The sequence below is a fragment of the Rattus norvegicus genome, chromosome 11 (assembly GCF_036323735.1).
Source record: "Rattus norvegicus strain BN/NHsdMcwi chromosome 11, GRCr8, whole genome shotgun sequence".
Lineage (NCBI taxonomy): Eukaryota > Metazoa > Chordata > Mammalia > Rodentia > Muridae > Rattus > Rattus norvegicus.
Genome location: NC_086029.1, coordinates 42,938,825 through 42,957,271, shown reverse-complemented (window position 1 = coordinate 42,957,271; position 18,447 = coordinate 42,938,825). Strand labels below are relative to the sequence as shown.

At 44.0% G+C, this 18,447-nt stretch overlaps 2 protein-coding genes across 3 annotated transcripts in view; one reads left to right on the top strand and one right to left on the bottom strand.

Annotated features, from left to right (window-relative positions):
• The window catches only part of Scaf4 (SR-related CTD-associated factor 4), a 56,040-nt gene extending 50,022 nt beyond the window's left edge, over nucleotides 1–6,018 (top strand). The window contains 1 exon segment of the mRNA NM_001037347.2: nucleotides 4,695–6,018. Within this exon segment, the coding sequence (NP_001032424.2) occupies nucleotides 4,695–5,674 (980 nt within the window). The 3' untranslated portion in view covers nucleotides 5,675–6,018.
• A 2,854-nt stretch (nucleotides 6,019–8,872) lies between these two features.
• On the bottom strand, nucleotides 8,873–14,530 carry Sod1 (superoxide dismutase 1). Of its 2 annotated transcripts, NM_017050.1 has the most exons (5): nucleotides 14,285–14,449; nucleotides 12,393–12,489; nucleotides 10,827–10,896; nucleotides 10,021–10,138; nucleotides 8,873–9,072 (listed from the first exon to the last, which is right to left on the bottom strand). In NM_017050.1, exons 1-5 carry the CDS (start codon nucleotides 14,354–14,356, stop codon nucleotides 8,965–8,967), a joined length of 465 nt encoding a protein of 154 aa, NP_058746.1. In that variant the 5' UTR covers nucleotides 14,357–14,449; the 3' UTR covers nucleotides 8,873–8,964. The 2 variants fall into 2 exon arrangements, with proteins under 2 accessions (NP_058746.1, XP_063126359.1); XM_063270289.1 differs by lacking the exons at nucleotides 8,873–9,072; nucleotides 10,827–10,896 and having other exon boundaries at nucleotides 10,019–10,138; nucleotides 14,285–14,530.
• Nucleotides 14,531–18,447: the final 3,917 nt, after the last annotated feature.

Here is an 18,447-nt window from a genome sequence, read left to right as displayed (position 1 = left end):
ACATGTGATTCCATTTTATGAAATGTTGGCTAACAGGCAAGTTCACAGAAGTAAAAAGTAGCTGGGTGGGCTGGGCTGGGGGAGGAAAGGAGGGAGATGACAGCTAATGGAGCCAGCTTTCTTCCCAGGATATATATATATATATATGCAGAAAACATGGCTTGAAGTTTTTGTATGAGCACACTAGAGAATGTAGAAATGTTACCTTTTAAAGTTATAAATAAATTAATTAGAAATGAACTGAGGAGAAAACAGTAGCCTATGAAATACATAGCCTGGATGTGGGAATATGTGTTAGGAAAATGTAAGGTTGCTGGGCAGAGGAGAGCGTGTGGTTTTGTGTTTAGGAAATCTCTTGAGGAGGCAAGTCAGTATACTTGGGGTTCAAGTGACAGCCATGCTTAGACCCAGGTTTAAAATGGATATTGGGGATCAAACTGTGACTCAAAATGGCAGGGCCTGTAATCAGTCCCAAATACCACAGTTTAAAAAAAAAAAAAATCAAACTGGTGTTGGAGCTTTTTTAGGTAGCCATGATGAGAATCGAGGACTAAGGGGGACTTGGAGGTGTAGGCTTGGTGGGGTTAAGAACATAATCTCAGAAAGGAGAGTGAACAGGGTGGCTGGCATGTGAGTTGAGTAATTACCAGTGATGAAGTTTTACCTTCGAGAAGTGGAGGCAGTGGCTGGGAATGCCTGTCAAATGCCTGGGTTTTCAGTAAAGGGAAGACCAGCTTGGGCCAGTAGAGATGGGGGATCAGATTCTCTGCCTTTCGAACTTGCTCTCCCAGCCCTCATCTCTGCACGTTCTTTAAAGATCTATTTAATCTGTGCCCTCTGTGGGCTTCAGCTGAAAGCCCTGTGTTTATATGTCCTTTTCACCTTCAGAAATTTCTGCCTGTCCCACCCCCACCCCCACCCCCCAAGCCCTTCCATCATCTCTTTTGCCGTAGCTGTGTCTGATTTACCTGAAGCAGCCATTTTGGAGATGATTAGGAAACGCAGTTATATTGAGTTTAGCTTCAGTTTTTTTGTTTTGTTTTTACCACCTCTACCTCACCCCCAGCCTTGCTTTCTAACCCTAGCTAGCCTACCATCCTCCTGCCTCCACATTCTGAGTTCTGGGATTACAGGCAGACATTTGGATCCCCTCCCCCCTTTATTTTTCAATCTCCCAGACCTGGCTTTACTAGAGATTTCTAAAGTGTGTGTGTTGTGTTGCCTTCTCTGGTCTAAGATCTTTCTTTGTTTGGCCAATATTAATGCTGTGATTCTGCCCTGACTGCAAACATCATCTGTTGCTTGCCTGCATATTCAGCAAGGCTGTCCAAGTGTTCAGCGCTAAGATGCGACCTTTCTCATTAGTCCCCTAACACTGTTCTTGATCTTGCATTGACACCTTCATTCATACAGAGGTCTATGTGTCTTGATCCCAGATTCACCCCTGCCCACTAGCTGTTCTCAGTGTATCTCCTGCCCTAGCCCCTGACTTACAGTTTAGCCCGTTGTCATTCGAAGATGCGTGAGGGTAAGAACCTGACCACTAATGCAATGGTCTGACCCTCTTTGCTTTCTGTACAGCACTTACCAGGAAGTTGGGCTTGTTTGTTTGTTTGTTTGTTTTCAGATCTGCAGGATCATTCATCTATCTGCCCAGGATCCCACTCTAGCTTCCTCCACTAATTAGGCAAAGACTAAGTTATTTATCATGACAGTCAAGGTCCCTGCAGTGCCTTGGCCCACCTGGTCAGCTTCATAAACCTTTCTGTAGAGAGGTTCTCCTCTCTGCACCCAAGGCCACCCTCCTGTAGTTCTCTTGAGCAGTGAGTGAGTGAACCTCTGCCCAGTCACATCTTCCCTTACCCAACCCAGCCCTCTTTTGTGTTCCCACTGAGTCTCCATTGTCTGTCAACCCCACCTTTCTGTACTGTTACCATCTTGCTGTGGCATCTGTAGCAATTGAAAGAAAGATTTGGTTTTAACTCCCAACCTAAATGAGTTCATAGTAAAATTTTGGTGTATTAAGTAGTTGCTTTTTGAAAAGTTTCTAAGTACGGAACTCAGCAGTGCGGCACAGCTTACTCTAGACAAACCTAATTGCTCTTTGTGGATTTCACGTATCTTTTCTATATTTCACTGCTGTGTAATGCTGGCCTGAAGATTCCCTGAAAAGTTAGTATTTGTTGGCCTGTGTGCCTGTTGCAGGACTCACCTTACCATTTTAATTATACCCTTTATTACAGAAGTAGTGTGCTGTTACTGCAAAAATAGCAAAAAAAAAAAAAAAGAAAAAAAAAAAAAGAAAGAAAAAGAAAAAGCTGCCTTGAAGGGACTGGGGAGTTTCTCAGCATCTTAAGAGCCCGTCCCATCCAACATGTCTTCCCAGCATTGCTAACAAAAAGACAAGGGTTCAGTTGTGTAATATTTACAGCAAATGCCAAATAGAAGCATTCACACTTGTGCAGTAGATTGGGCAGGGGTTTGTTTTGTTTTTTCTTAATTTCATTTGGTACATGATTATCATTGGCCAAGTTTATTGCTGCATATCTTAAATCCATCCTGTGAAGAATTTATGAGACTAATCATAGGAACTGGTTTACGTTAATAAAGATTTTCACTTTATCCTATCTGTGGTGTGGGATTGGTCTTGCATTTCCAATCCAGTCAGGTTGGTGGTTAAGGACCTCCCCATGACCCTACATGAATGGTTTTGCTTTCTCAGACTTGACTGAATGTTTAGTGTTTTGAGGTTGTTGCGGTGTACCTGTAGCGAGCACTAGAAGATGACAAACCAGCCTAACAGTAAGCATTGGTCCTTAACTCCTTGAAGATAAACTTTCTAATAAAAGATGATAGCAAAGTCAAGTCTAGTGGTGTTTGGGTTCCTCTACCCTTTCCGTATGGTGCTTGGGATTATGTAAGGGGCCCTGCTAAGTGGGAGGGATGGTGTGTTGTAGGTGCTTTTGTGAGACATATTCTCAGTGTACTAAAAATACTAAGTTTGCCACTTCAGTATTCTGGCCTTAGTCAAGCTGGTAGTCCAGAGTGTTGACTAGGATTGTCTCAGGACATTCTCTCAGTCCTTGTCACATTTGCCCACTCACGGCCACCCAGTTGGAGTTTGATTGGCCTTAAGTTCTTCTCAGCTAGTAAAAGACTTAAAGCGTAATTGATGCTGTATTTAAAGATGTTCTGCGTAGTCCTAGAAAATCACCTTTCTAAACAAAATGTGTAGAGTAACAATGTCCAGTTACCCGAGCAGGCAAGTTTTACCATTTAAAGTGGCAGGCAGTCCTTTCCCCTTCTTGGCCTACTCAAGTGGATATCCAAAGTAGTTCCTGAGGGATGCTCATCTTGGTGCACTCATACACTGTGTGTGGCTCCGAGTCTCTGAGCTTACAGTGTTTCATACATTAGCTCATACATTATGAAGAGTGGCAACTGGGATGTGAATTCCGGTTCACCCTTAGTATGACTGTGCATACAGAAAATGTAGGAACTTTCAGGACTTACTTTATTAATTTTCTACAATGGGTAGATGTAAGTTGACTCTACTTGTCAACCTAAAATTACGACGTATTTCTATCACACAGGCACTTCTGACCATTGTCAGCTGATGGTCATAAGCTATAACTTTATCAGACTTCTGTGGTACATGGGCGAAGGTGTGACCATTGTCCTTTACTGTCTAGACCCTTTTCTTTCTTTTTTTTTTTTTTAAAAAAGATTTATTTATTATATGTAAATACACTGTAGCTGTCTTTAGACACACCAGAAGAGGGCATGGGATCCCATTACAGATGGTTGTGAGCCACCATGTGGTTGCTGGGAATTGAACTCAGGACCTCAGAAAGAGCAGTCAGTGCTCTTAACCACTGAGCCATCTCTCCAGCCCTCTAGACCCTTTTCTACTATCAGAATCCCTCTTCGTCACAGTGCCATTTGGTCTTTGGATTTGGAGAGAAGGAGATTTAATGCCGATTTATCAGGACCAAAACAAAGCCTTAACCCTGCTACTATAAATGCTGGGTTGTTGAGCTTTCAGGATTCTTGAGCCTGAATGAGCAGGCTCTTTGGTAAACCAGCAGGAAAAGCAATGGGCAAGTGTGATTTACAAACAGTGCCAGTGTGCCAGTCTTCCTGTCTTTGGAGGAAGAGAGGCTGTGTTGCTGAGGGCCCCACATGGCCAACAACGTTGTGTTGTCTGTCCTAGGACAGTTGTGCCTATTCATAATAACTCCATGGAGCGTCCGGGATAGCTTTAAGTCATGGGCCTCTTCACGTAGGCACATTAAGACATGAAATCAGACTGTATGCTTGGGCTGAGAGAACACTGACCATGCCCTTATGCTGTCTTAAGTAGCTGACAGTGAATGAATGCAGGCCTTCCTTGATCTCACTGAACATATCATAGTCAGACTGTCTTAGCTGTCTTAAGTGTTGATAAAACAGCTTCTGAGGAGGGCTGCTAGAGAGGACAAGTGAAGCTTCACAGCTGTCCCTCCGTATTCTGCCCTCTGCCTGTAATGGCTGCCTAGACAGTGAACCTTAGTTACTGGCTAGCCCAGGGTTAGGTCAGCAGAATTCACAGTGAAATTGGCTTAGGACTGACTGCCTTTTACTTTTCTTTCCACGTCCACCAGAGACAGCTAAATGCAGACTGCATTTACACTTTTCTTTGTGTTCTCTTTCAGGCACTCAAGGAGTTGCACCTGGTCCTGTGATTGGGCTCCAGGCACCCTCTACCGGTCTTCTCGGTGCCAGACCCGGCCTGATCCCACTCCAGCGCCCCCCAGGAATGCCTCCACCACACTTGCAACGGTTCCCTATGATGCCACCTCGGCCCATGCCACCTCACATGATGCACAGGGGTCCGCCACCAGGACCAGGGGGCTTTGCTATGCCTCCACCTCATGGAATGAAAGGGCCTTTCCCACCACATGGCCCCTTTGTTAGGCCTGGTGGAATGCCAGGGCTTGGGGGCCCAGGCCCAGGCCCAGGAGGATCAGAAGACAGAGATGGAAGGCAACAGCAACCGCAGCAGCAGCAGCAGCAACAGCAGCAGCAGCAGCAGCAGCAGCAGCAGCAGCAGCAGCAACCACCACCACAGCAGTCACAGACACAGCAGCAGCCAGCGCCATCCCAGCAGCCAGCGCCAGCTCAGCAGCAGCCACAGCAGTTTAGAAATGATAACAGGCAGCAGTTCAACTCAGGTAGAGACCAAGAAAGGTTTGGAAGAAGATCTTTTGGAAGTAGGGTGGAAAATGACCGGGAGCGGTATGGGAGCCGTAGTGATGAGAGAGATAATAGCAACCGTGAAAGGAGAGAGTGGGGAAGGAGGAGCCCTGAGCGGGACAGACACAGAGACTTGGAAGAGAGAAGTAGACGCTCTAGTGGGCATCGGGACAGAGACAGGGATTCTAGAGATAGAGAGTCCCGTAGAGAGAAGGAAGAAAGTAGAGGAAAGGAGAAGCACGAGGTGGCAGACAGGGCAGGTGGTAACAAAGCTGTCGAAGCTCCCCTTAGCCAAGTGGGAAACACAGACACTGTTTCAGAACTTAATAAGGGGGAGGCCATGGCCACAGTGGTAAAACCTGAAGAGTCACCTGCTGAGGCTACCTCATCCGTTGAACCTGAGAAGGATTCTGGCTCAGCAGCAGAGGCTCCTCGCTAGAGACTGGATTTGACAGAATGTGACAGTGACACTTGGGTGTAGAACGTGAGGTGTACAGATGCTGTATAATATTCGCTCCTGCTACATCACTCCACAGTAGTTGGTGGGGATTGTGAGCAATTTGATTGCTTTCCTTCTATTTAAAAATAGCCACAAAATAACAAAAAATACTGAAGATATATTACCCCTTTTTTTGCTGTAACTTTTTAAAAGTTTTGACTTTTAAAAGTTTACAAATCCTAATTAGAAGTGCTCTCTATTTTTTTTTTTTAATTTAAGAAAAGGTAACGGTGAAAAGCTCCTCAAACAATAGGGATGTTTTTAATAAACTCTATTTTCGTAACAAACTTTAATGTGTGCTATTCTTCATACACTGCATTAAGATTGGACAGATGTTAACCATCAAAGATTGAGCTGTTAATAATTGTTGGAGTCTAAATTAGACTTCTTTGATGGGGAAAGAAAGACACTTACGTAGTATTTGCCAGTGCTTGGAGTTTTATTCTTTTGACTTTTAGTATTTTGACCATAAGGTAAAGGTTAGTGATCTTAAAGTTCAACTAAGAAATTTGTGTCTGCAGGTCAGTTCTTTTTTCCCTCTTGGCTTTGTGGTAATGTTGCCCTAATTAATTTGTAAAGATTTGTTAGGGGAAATAATTGGATTCCCAACATTATACATTATACTATAAATTACCTGATTGCTTGGGCATTACTTATTTAGAAGGTTGACGTGTTTATAATCATCCCATTGAAATTTCCAAGGTGTAAAATGAGGCCCGTGTTAACATATGCAACCAGAAAGCTTTTTATAGACTTAAGTACAGTATGACATTTCTTGTAAGCTTTGCCTGTTGTCTTTACCATCTTCAATAGCCCAAGAAGTACACTGAACCTTTGCTGCTACTTGTGAAGCCAAACCAAGACTCTAATAGTATTTATTGGAAGCACTGACATAAAAGTGTTGTCCGAGCCCAGTGGGTCGTCGTAGTGCACACCTTTAATCCCAGCGAAGGCACAGGCAGGTGCATCTCTGAATTCAAGACCAGCTTGGTCTACAGAGCAAGTTCAGGACAGCCAGGGCTACACAGACCCTGTCTCAAGAAACCAAAAAAAGTTTACCCAAACAAATTTTGCCAGGTGGTGGTACACACCTTTAATCCCAGCCCCCAGGAGGCAAAGGCAGGGTGGATCTTTTGTGAGACAAGGCCAGCCTGGTCTACACAGTGAATTCCAGGACAGTAAAAGCTATACACAGAGAAATCCTGTCAAAAAAAAAAAACAAAAAAAAACAAAAAACAAAAAAACAAAAAAACCCAAGAAGGTGGGGTAGTGTTGTCTAGAGTCAGGGACTTAATGCTAGGTATTTATTTACAGCAGTGGTTCTCAGCCTTCCCAATGCTGTGACTCTCTAATATAGTTCATGCTGTGCCAACCGCTAACCATAAAATTATTTTTGTTATTTTACAACTAATTTTGGCTATTATGGATTGTAAATATCTGATAAGCAGAATGATATAAGTTCCAAAGGGGTTGTAACCCACAGGTTGAGCACCTCTTATTTACAGTCTGGAAGTTCCTTTCATCAAATTACATTTGAAAGACAAGATGACTTGGCCAGTAAAGACACTTTCTGCCAATCCTGATGGCCTGTGTGATCCCAGGGACAAAACAGGTGGAAGAACATGAACTTGTTTTCCTCTCTTGCACACATCCTGAAAATGTGATTTTAAAACTACAAAGTGCTAGGCTAAACAAAAATAATTCATCAGACCTTAGAGTACTGAGAAGCTCCTTTTTGATGCTCCCACTTGACATTTAACTCTTTAAGATCTTCCTAATGATGGTAAGAAATGTGTCTGTAGCTATGCCAGGTTCTGGTTTTATGGTGACCCTACTTGGGCTTTTTAAGTCCCTACTAGAATATTTCTGGGAAGATGCTAAAACATGCACCTGACTATTCAAAGCCAGATTCCAAGGACAGACTTGCAGCTTGTATTTCCAACTAAAAATACCGAGAAATGAGCTGATAAACACTGGTTTGTGATTCCACCAGATGCTTCCCAAGTTAGTCTGCATTGAGTCAGGCGCACACACACGCACGCACACACACACACCCCATCAAAACTTCATTAAGGAAATAAGTTATGTATGATTTACCTGAAACTTCAACAGAACTACATACGGATGCATTCCTTATAAGCAATCTTAAATTGGAAATTTAAACTTAAAATTTTTAAACCTGGAAACACTTATTTTTTTCCAATTTTCAGTGTTTTGTATTTGAAAAATTAAGAGGACTATGGTTTACACCAAATTTGTCAGAAATATTTCAGTTGAACTGTTCCAAATAGTCACGAGCCTTTTAGGTTAATATTTCCCTTACAAAGCTCTCTTTCTTGGGATGTATTTATTAAGGTACTCAGTTTCATTAACTGAGGCTGTAAAAGTCGATTTAGCCACAACCGCCAGAACCACTTGGTCTCATCTCCCAGTGCTATGTATTTCCTGAGTGCCAACCTTAAAAAAGCAGGTGGTACCAACTTCACTTGGCAGGTAGAGGAGGTATTAAACTTGGCTAGCTGAGGCTACCTATTTGCCTTTTATGAGTTTTATACAAGTTTACTAAAGGGCTTTATCTTAAATCATGGCTTCTAACTCTAATACGATTTTAAAATAAGGTTAGGTACTCTGAATCTTAAAGAGAGCTTTCAGTAATTTCTGATGATAACAAAGGGCAGAAAATTTTCTAAGATCAAATCCGGTTTGGGCTACCACACGTCATTTTGATGGTATCACATGAAACACTTTCAAAATTAAATACTATGAGAGCCTCATTGAGTCTGTTGTTGATGCTCAGTGTATAGAGCTTAGGTCTTTTTGGTATACATTAATAGGCTTGAAATAAGTCTCTATCTCTCGAGGCTCTAAATAAGTCTCAGTCTCTCTCACACACACACACACACACACACACACACACACACACACACACACACACACACACACACACAGACACACACAGAGAGAGAGAGAGGCTTGAATGAGAATTTCAGCTTAACACCAGTGAGGTCTGGCACAGAAACAACAGATTTTAGTTCAATGAGTTGTACACATTCAGGAAGTTCTACACATCCTCCAAACATCGTCAGTCACCTCTCACTGCAAGTCCTTAGAGCAAGTCAAAGGAGTCACACAGTTAACAACTGTTAAGATTACAGTTTAATGGTTTGGTTTTTTTCTACAGTTTAGCAGGACAGCAGATGAGTCTGAGACTCAGACCACATAGGGAATGTTTATTGGGCAATCCCAATCACACCACAAGCCAAGCGGCTTCCAGCATTTCCAGTCTTTGTACTTTCTTCATTTCCACCTTTGCCCAAGTCATCTTGTTTCTCGTGGACCTTTGAAAAGAATTAAGAACATTTAGGTTTCGGTGATCAAGTAATTAGCACTTCTTCCCAGCAATACTTCAAAGGACCATGTATATTAGAAAATGTTCAAATCTATTAGTAAATCAATAAGCTAATTTTTATGCTATCAGCTAAAAGCAGACTACTAAGTGTTTCCTTGCTCGTGGCTATTTCTAGATGAATACTAAGGACCCAAATAACTACCAGGCACATGCTGATCTTAGCCCTCACCCTCACCCCACTGTACAGTAGTCATTCTTACAAATTTCTCTATCAAAATCTCTTGGTGAGTGAACTATAGGCCTACACATAAGAGGCAATTCTAAATATCTTTACTTAGCAACAAGATTTTAAATTTTATTTTTAGAACATTTATGAATGATTGTTCTGCTTCACCAATAGGGCTGAAGAAAATTCTAAGGATAAAGGGTCAACTGAAAGGAAGTGCCTACTGAAAAGTTAGCTGCCCGAAGTGGGCAAGAGCTTTTACTACTTGGTGTTCTGCATGAACCAGATTCATCTCCCGAGGGTAACTTGGGAAGACGGCTCCCATATGGTAACCAAGCGATAACCTGCAGACTTGAATACTGACATCCATCGCAGATTTTAAGCTCAACGAAATGATTAACTGTAAGGGGGCAATCATGGCAAGAAAATCCAGCTGTTTTAAACTAAAGACTATTGTATCCTCAACTCAGATCCAGTCTGATCAAATGTAACCAGCTTTCTACCGCACTTCAGCAGAACAGCGTTCTTAACTGACCTAGGCAAATTAATTCTTTACTATTACATCCAATAAAATAATATTTTTTCCTATTCTGAACTCTTACCAATTTATGTGATCTTTTAGGAACTAGTTTAACCACCACCACGAAGTCATGGAAAGGTACATAACTATGTTAGAAGAAATCCTACATCTACTACTATATGGAAACTTACCACCATAGTACGGCCAATGATGGAATGCTCTCCTGAGAGTGAGATCACACGATCTTCAATGGACACATTGGCCACACCGTCCTTTCCAGCAGCCACATTGCCCAGGTCTCCAACATGCCTAACATTAAAACAGCACCAGGTGGATAAGCAATGATATCTATTTCACATCAATAGAGTTCAATAGCTAAATTCACATCGAAGTCAAATGCTATGAGTGGATTAAAGAGTGCACATACACTATCAAATATGATGGCTTTTCCAGACAAAGGTCTGGAAACACAAATTTCAAAACAGGTAGCCAGGATACCTTGACACATAGCTCTTCCAGTTTAAAGGAGAGAGCCACAGTCTAGGACTTTCGAAAAGGATGTCAGCTCCTGATTAGCAAAGGTTTGCTCCCAGGCCTCCATTCCAAAAGCAAGCTAGCCCCTCTTTAAATGTAGGACTTTCCTAAGGTTTCACATACAAACGGAATCTCAACTAGTTTTTATTATCTGCATTAGTATATTATACAATGATTTACTTTGCTAGTGACTGATAGTACTGTTATCCATGATATTTTCTGTATTGGTTCCTTTTGGCACTTGTATTAGTTCATCTTCAATAAATGCTACAAAACTAAATCACTTAAGAGTCCACATTTGTCAGCTCCTTCACCCAATATAAACTATTCCAGTACTTGGGGATGTGGGAGTTGGGTGAATGGAAACATACAAAAGAAAAGGCAGTGAGACCACTCAGTTCTGTCTTCAGGTGTTTTCCACAGACCCCTCTCCACCACCATGCATAGAGAGAATGCTGCTCACCTCTCTTCATCCGCTGGACCGCCATGTTTCTTAGAGTGAGGATTAAAATGAGGTCCTGCAGTGGTACAGCCTATTTACCAGAAACCAGCAGTCAGATTATGAAGTAAACCTCTGTATGCAATGACATCGGAATTCTTACAACTTCCAACACAGCAAACATGGAGCTGGTATGTGCTGGAGTGATACAAACAGGAAGCAGCACCCTGGTACAAATAGCTGGACTATATGGCCTTGCATTTTCAAGCTACCCGCTTTTTCACTAGACTGTCATGTTTGTTTGTTTTGAGATTTGAGACAGGGTCTCACTACCACAGCCCATGATATCTGCAGTTAATGACCCTCCTACCTTAGCCTTCCAAGTGCCAGGAGCATGGTAGTGTCACAGCATGTCTAGCTCTGGTTCCTTCCTCTACTGGAACAGAAGCGACCTTTAGTGGCACTTCTAAAGTTAAAGTCCCACATTTAAAGATCTTTGCTTTTAAGATCATGATAAAAACACTTATCTTTCAAGACCTTACACCACCAAACAGCTCAGCCATCTGGCTTTTACTTGGGGCAGACAGATTTTTAGATTATCCCCACGTGTCAAGGCTGCTGTGCTTCTCAACTCCAGGTGTAAACAGCATTAGAGGTGTACATGTGGGCTAAGGGACATCATTCACAAGGGACATCTCAACAGCAACAACAACTCAGGAAATAGGACTTACATAGTTTACAATTTCTACCCAGACCAAGAAATAGGTACAGGGCAGGATTCTGGAAGGAACTTAACAAACCAAAGCTACCAGGCCAGAGGCAAAGCAACTTGATTGAACTTTAGTAATTATCCGAATGGGTCAAACACAAACATAAGTAACTGTAGGCCAAATTACTGTACATTGCACACAGGTTGATGGCCTTTAACCCTGCACATCTAAGACTAAATGGTTTAAGCTCCAGCACAGATTCCAGGCTAGCATGCACTATGTGGGGAGGGGAAAGCAGGGGAGAAGAGGGAAAGGAAGAAAAGGCTCTAGCAACATGAATGAGGCTCTTAAAAGATTATAAACAAACACAGATCATTACTCCAATATGGTAAAAGTTCACTAAATGCAATGTAAGCCACTATATTTTCTGACTTGATTCCAATCCCAAATATAAAAAATTTTACTCTAAGCATTTATATTGAATCTTCAGTTTTTGTCACTTCTGTCCCACTATGCCTCTCGTGCATAGCTGTCCTTAGACACTGTGCCTAAAGCACCCACCCTCAACCCCCAGCTCCAAACACCTCAAAGGATTATCCAAAATAAGGAAGGTGCGTATTTGTTTCTGTATATTAAAGTCAAGCTATAATAATCACATTTAAGAAAATTTACCCTCACCTTCCCACTTAAGGAGTCAAGAAATACTCGATACTAACTAAAATACTTTTGTGGCTATTTTCCGAGGTTGACCTAAGTGGTTATTTTAACTTAATCTAAAAGAAAAAGAAAAAAATTGATGGTTTTAAATGGTTAGTAATTGGTCCTGACTCAGTCCCATTCATCTCACTAGTCAGCCAGGTAGAGATAGATTAAGACTTACCTTGTGTATTGTCCCCATATTGATGGACATGGAACCCATGCTCGCCTTCAGTTAATCCTGTAATCTGTCCTGACACCACAACTGGTTCACCGCTTGCCTTTATTTAAAAAAATACAAAAATTAAGACATCAAGTTTGTGTTAATACTTCTGAATCACAGTAAAAGGCACAAGTCAAAAAACAAAACAAAATCAAACCTATGTCCAAATCCAAGTAGACCCATTTCCTCCAGGGTGACTCTAGAGCTGCTTAGCTCTAGGCCTCTCCCTCCCTACCCATCTTCCCTAACACTTGTTTCCAGATGCACGTGTGCAGACACCTGGACTCAACAGCACTTGAAAAGCACCCAGAGGAACAAAAGGGGGCAGCTCAATGTCAGAACTAGGGAATGGATGGCTACTGCACTGTGTCAGGCTTGATTCTTTCAGAACATTGGCTGCCCAGAAACCTCTACTCCACATTCAGTGATGTTTATCAGTTCCCATAATTTTATCCAGTAGCCAGAAAATAATTGTGTCCTACTGCCTGTGGGGATCCATTTGGGTCTAACCAGAGCTACTTTTTAAAAAAGTCTCATTAGGCATCCAAATCTAGAGAATTTGCTACTTAACAAAAAAGAAAAGAACATCCAAAATTCAAATTTAGTATTACTTCAGAAATTGTAGCAACAGGGAGAAAAGGCAAGACGCAACCAACTGCAACAAACAAGGACACTCATACCGGACCTTTCTACTTTAACTCTCCAACGTTTTCAACAAAATAAGGGACTAGGAACTTTGAGTAGAAAAAAACTGATTTTGAAAAGTTGGCAACAGTTTAAATCAAACAGTTTTGATAGTCAAGTTGTTACAGCTGCCAACCTGGAATGCTTAACTATCGTTTGATCGGGTACAAAGGGCAGCGTCACCAAAGAATGCTGCAAGCTGCTCTGGGAAGGTGGACACTGGGGTAGACCTAGCTAGTCTTCAGCTTTCTCAGGGTGGGGGAAAAGCCCTGTCTCACAGTGAATTATGTGGGAAGAAGAGAAAGACAAAAACAAAAAATTTACACAGGAAAACAACAAAATACATTTAAATGCCAAGAAACTGAGACTAGTTATGAAAAACTCTAAATTCCCGTTATCAGTTCTCCTCATAAAGGAAACACTTGGATTCACTATGGTGTCGGTCTCCTCACATTTATGTAAACCACTTTAGAGAGTACATAACGCTCATTTATCAAATATTTCTCTCGGGATTAAAAGGAGTACAATGTTAACCCCCTAAGGCTCTGAACACGCTCTTAACCACACAAATATCTTCCTTGTGACGCATGTGTTTTTGCAGAACTGCAGTAGTTTCGAAAATATTTCTGTATACTTTTCAAATTGTGCTCAGAGACTCGCTGTCGTAGACAACAACCAGAGTCAGGTCTCTTTCTTGGAGCTCTTGGTGGCAAAACAACTGCCCAAGGCCATCTCTTTTCTTTCCCCCTTGCGGCACGACCCTGACCTAATATAGCCAGGGCTTGGCTTTAAAATGCCACAAATGCGTTCTGCTTGCTGCGTTAGTCCGGTTTGGCACCACCAGGTTCAAATATTCTTACAACAAATGCAGCCGGTGGCCACAAGGGTCTGAGCCCCTGTGGGACAGGGACACCGGAAAAGCAGCAGCCCCAGAGGGATAGCGGATGCCAAGCCCGCTCTCTCGGGCCGGCCCGGCCACTCGGGGGCGCGAAGAGGGACCCGCCCGGAAGGCCCCGCGGCGCCCCGGCCTCCCTCTCCCGCGCCCGGCCCCTGCCTCAAGGCCGCGGTGACTCAGCATTTAACGGGCTCAGGCCGCGGCGGGGGCGTGGCGTGCTCCCGCACAGGTGCCCCGCGTCACCGCGGCCTGCGCCCAGCGCCCCGGGCCTTGCCTTCTGCTCGAAGTGAATGACGCCCTGCACCGGACCGTCGCCCTTCAGCACGCACACGGCCTTCATCGCCATGCTTCCCCGGGAGACGCGCGGCGGCCTCGGAACCTGGGAGAGCAAAAAGCAAGGAGACGACAGAAGCCGCCGCAGGAAACGAAGGTGCAAAACGAGGGCCCAGCGCCGCGGAGCTTTTATATGCCTGCGCCTGGCCACTCCCACCTTGGCAGGGAACCAATCGCTAGCCGCGGTCTCTGCCTACCCTTCCTGAAGTTCCCTGGCCGCGGGGCACGTTGGGGGCGGGGCTGAGGGGAGCGCCAGCTTCAGGAGCTTGCGGACTGAGAAAGTTCCAGAATCGAGACAGAGCTGGGAAAGTCGCTATTGTCTTCTAACTGTGACGTCGGCCGAGTCGCGGCGGAAACCGAGAACCTCGGCGAGGCCTGCGTGCGCGCCTGGAAGGTCTGAAGCCGCTCTGTCTAGAAATGCGGATTGCGACTGACTTTGCAGCGCGCCGCAGTTGCTGTGTGAAAGTTGGGGTGAGCCAAGATGGATGCTCGGTGTAATATGTGTAAGGCCCATGTTCTATCTCCAGACACACCTCTGTGTCTCTGCAGGTTTTTTTTTTTTCTCTGCAGGTTTCTTTTTTTTTGGGGGGGGGTTCTTTTTTTCGGAGCTGGGGAATCGAACCCAGGGCCTTGCGCTTCCTAGGCAAGCGCTCTACCACTGAGCTAAATCCCCAACCCCTCTCTGCAGGTTTCTAATTCCTGGGCACATACCACGTTACTTATTCTTCACTAATGTTTTTGTTACTGGTACTGGGGATTTGACATACACACACCCCTCGTGACAGACATGTGCTCTGCCAGTTAGACACACCTCCTTTTAAAAATATCACACCGTGTATACCTTTGGCTATCACAGAACTCATTATGCAGACCAGGCTGACCTCAAACTCACAGGGCTCTCCCTGCCTCTGCCTCTGCCTCCCAGTTGCTGGGGTTAGAGGCGTGTACCTGGCTTTCTTTTAACTTTAGAGATAGGGACTAAACTTCCATTTGAGATCCTCCTGTCTCAGCATCCCCAATAACTAGAATTGCTCGTCTGCCCCACCATCCCCAGCTGGTGTTACTTGCATAGTAACATTCTGTATCCTCTTGCCTGTTTGAAGTGGTTCTCAGACAGCCATGCGCTGGAGAACAAGATGCCTGATGAAGTCATTTGTGAAACCTCCATGCACTGGGTGAGACATAGTGCTTCAAGGAAGATATTTTCTAAGACGGTATGGAATGAGCAAAAGGTACAAACTACAAAAAAAGGTGGGGAGACATCACCATATATTTACTTGAGTTCTCAGAAATGTCTAGAAAGATATATGGGGAGTCCCTGGAGCCAAGAAAGGGTATCAGTAAGAGAGAGAATTCTTAACTAAAAACAGAATTGTCTCTTTTTAAAGTTGTTTCTTTCTTTTTTTTTTTTTTTCCGGAGCTGGGGACCGTTAAAGTTGTTTCTCAACTAAAAAAGAAAACTGTCTCTTTTTAAAATTGAAATCTCTGTGGTCTCCCAAGAGCTCATGCATAAAACTGCATGTTCTGCTACACTCAGGAGGCAGGATTTAATTCTGAGGATGGCAAAATACCGAAACCTAACTCTAGGCCAGAGAAACAGGAGGAACTGATTGGCTACACTGGGATACAGTTACTTATGTAGACCCCTGGGCTCTGCTCTATGACTATCCTGGAGAGTCTTATTTCTTTCTTTTCTTTTAAATATGTCTTCAGACACACCAGAAGAGGGCATCGGATCCCATCACAGATGATTGTGAGCCACCATGTGGTTGCTGGGAATTGAACTCCAGGACCTCTGGAAGACCAGTCAGTGTTCTTAACCGCTGAGCCATCTCTCCAGCCCTGGGAGTCTTACTTCTATTTACCACAGACAGAAAAGGTACTGAACAAACTGAAGAAATGACAATTCTGCCCAAATTCAGTATGGCAGATAAACAAGTTTATTTGGGTTACTTAGGGGAGCATAGGTGGACACAGACACTACACCACAGAAGAGCCTCATCTCTCAGCAATTGCTAACCACTTGCATGCCTTCAGAGAGGGTAGGGCCTCCTGGGTAAATGTTAGTTGGTCGGATATTGTGAGGGCCTGGGAGTAGAAGTCACTCTTACAACTCGCTAGGCAGTGATGGTCACATATCCAACTGAAGGAAACAGGCACATAGCCGGCCCAGGTGTGTCTTCTGTGAGAGATACACAGTTCACATTTTTTCTTGAGGCACTCCAGTCACGTTTTGTCATCTTTCAGATACGTACCCTGCCGCTTCCTTACTGATCACACTTAAGGCCGTATTAGACCATTGTTAAATACGTCTATGTAAGGTAAAAGGCTTACATATCTGTGGTTGTCCTTATTCTCACTAGTATTCTCCAGATGACTTGCATGCATACGGAAGAATTACATAAGCACAAATCCCAGCCAAAGGGCCTTTGTCCAAAGCCAGACTTTCTTTGGGTTCCAGGAAGTTAGAGAGTTGGATTTCAGTCCATTGTAAACCTGCCGAGAAAGCAGGCCATGGGTACAAAGGGCCTCCCTCAGACAATGATTACTACTCTTGAAGCGCTCAAACTGAGCTGCAGTGGTATCTTGTTTGGAGGCTGGAAAGCCAAGCAAGGGCTTCCCATTCCACAGGAGTAGAGAGTTGGGCCGCCTTCCAGGACAATGGGGTCCCCAGCAGGGCTATAGAAGTCTTGTACCCTTCCTAGGGCAGCATCTGCCCCATGAAGCCCAAAAACGTACCTCCACCTAGGACCTCACCTGTCCTCCAAAAACAGGATTTGAGAATCTTAATGGTTGGATACTTAATGGTGTTTGTGTTCTACAACCTTGGTGCTGTTGACATCTTTGGCTAGACAATGTGGCAGTGGCCCCGTGCATCACAGGATGCTTGTAACATCACGCCTGCTTCTCACAACACACAGGAAGCATCCTTCCCTTTGCCCCCAAGCTCCAAGTTAAGTTGTCCCATTTTGTGACAACTGAAAATGTCTCCATACATTACCAAGTCGTCTTTATCAGAGCTGGGTGTCTAGGGGTTAGACCTGGGTCCTTGTACATAGTAACCATGGGTTCTACCACTGATCTGTAACCCTGGCCTGAGAACTTCTGTTTTAGAACACTAATGCCCAAATCATTGCCCTATATGGTTTCCAGGGCCTAAACAGACAAAAAGGAGAGTGTCACTAAAGATACACAGCTGGGCTGGCCATAGGCCTCTCAGTGTGATGAAGAACCAGGAGTAAGGAAAGAGAAAAGGCCAGAAGCAAGCAGCGAGCTCTACCCTGCTACATACACTCTGCTACCCAGAACTCAAAGTCCAAGAATTCCAAATTTGAACTTGCCTTTTGGTGACTTGCAAAAGTGTATTTGTTAAGGCAGGATGCTAGGATGTAATTGTGACATATGACATCGGTTTGGGGGAAGGCATATGTCATCTAAATGTTTAATGTATCAGACAATGTATCCCAACTTTGATATTCCAAAGTCCTATGGCTTCGAGCTATCCTGACTCTTAATCTAGTCAGTCCAGTTATTTTGATCTGGGATTAGGAAGGAGCATGGATAGCGTGAAATGTTTCCCCCTGTTCCAGACTGCTTCCACTGAGAGCCGTCATCTCCAGAAATCAAAGTCCTACAGCAGTGTAGTCTCCCACCCTGTTGGTTACACGCTGGATTGTGGCTTGAGTCTGATTGTCAGAGTAAGGGCAGTCCATCCAGAGACACTGGTTTCCTCAGGAATGGTGGTGAGATGTTTTTGTGGTACTGGGATTGCTCAGGGGGCCAGGCAGGTGCCATGCCATGAGCTCCACACTCTGCTCTGTTCTCACTTCTTACTGATTTGCCCAGACCAGCCTGGAACTGAGCTGTAGTCCAAGCAGCCCTTAGTCTGTGATGTTCCTCCTTTAGCCTGCAGAATGGCTAGATTACCGATCTATTCTGGCTTGACTTAGTAGGCTTCCGTGTGTCCTGAGAGTTGCATGGAGTTACTCTGTGGAGTAAGGGGTGGGTAGAGGCAGACCAGGAGCTCACGCTTACATTTCCAGTTTTCCTCCTCCTCCTGTGGAGACAGTTCTTCCCAGTCCCCTTTTGTTTCACCTTTCTCCT

What these genes read in the sequence shown, in the direction of transcription:
- Sod1 (NM_017050.1), bottom strand. Translation starts at nt 14,356, where the DNA reads ATGGCGATGAAGGCCGTGTGCGTGCTGAAGGGCGACGGTCCGGTGCAG. An exon ending in ATATGGGGACAATACACAAG is followed by an intron (nt 10,897 to 12,392) that starts GTAAGTCTTAAT and finishes TCTGGTAAATAG; the next exon opens with GCTGTACCACTGCAGGACCT. An exon ending in GGTCCAGCGGATGAAGAGAG is followed by an intron (nt 10,139 to 10,826) that starts GTGAGCAGCATT and finishes TTTTAATGTTAG; the next exon opens with GCATGTTGGAGACCTGGGCA.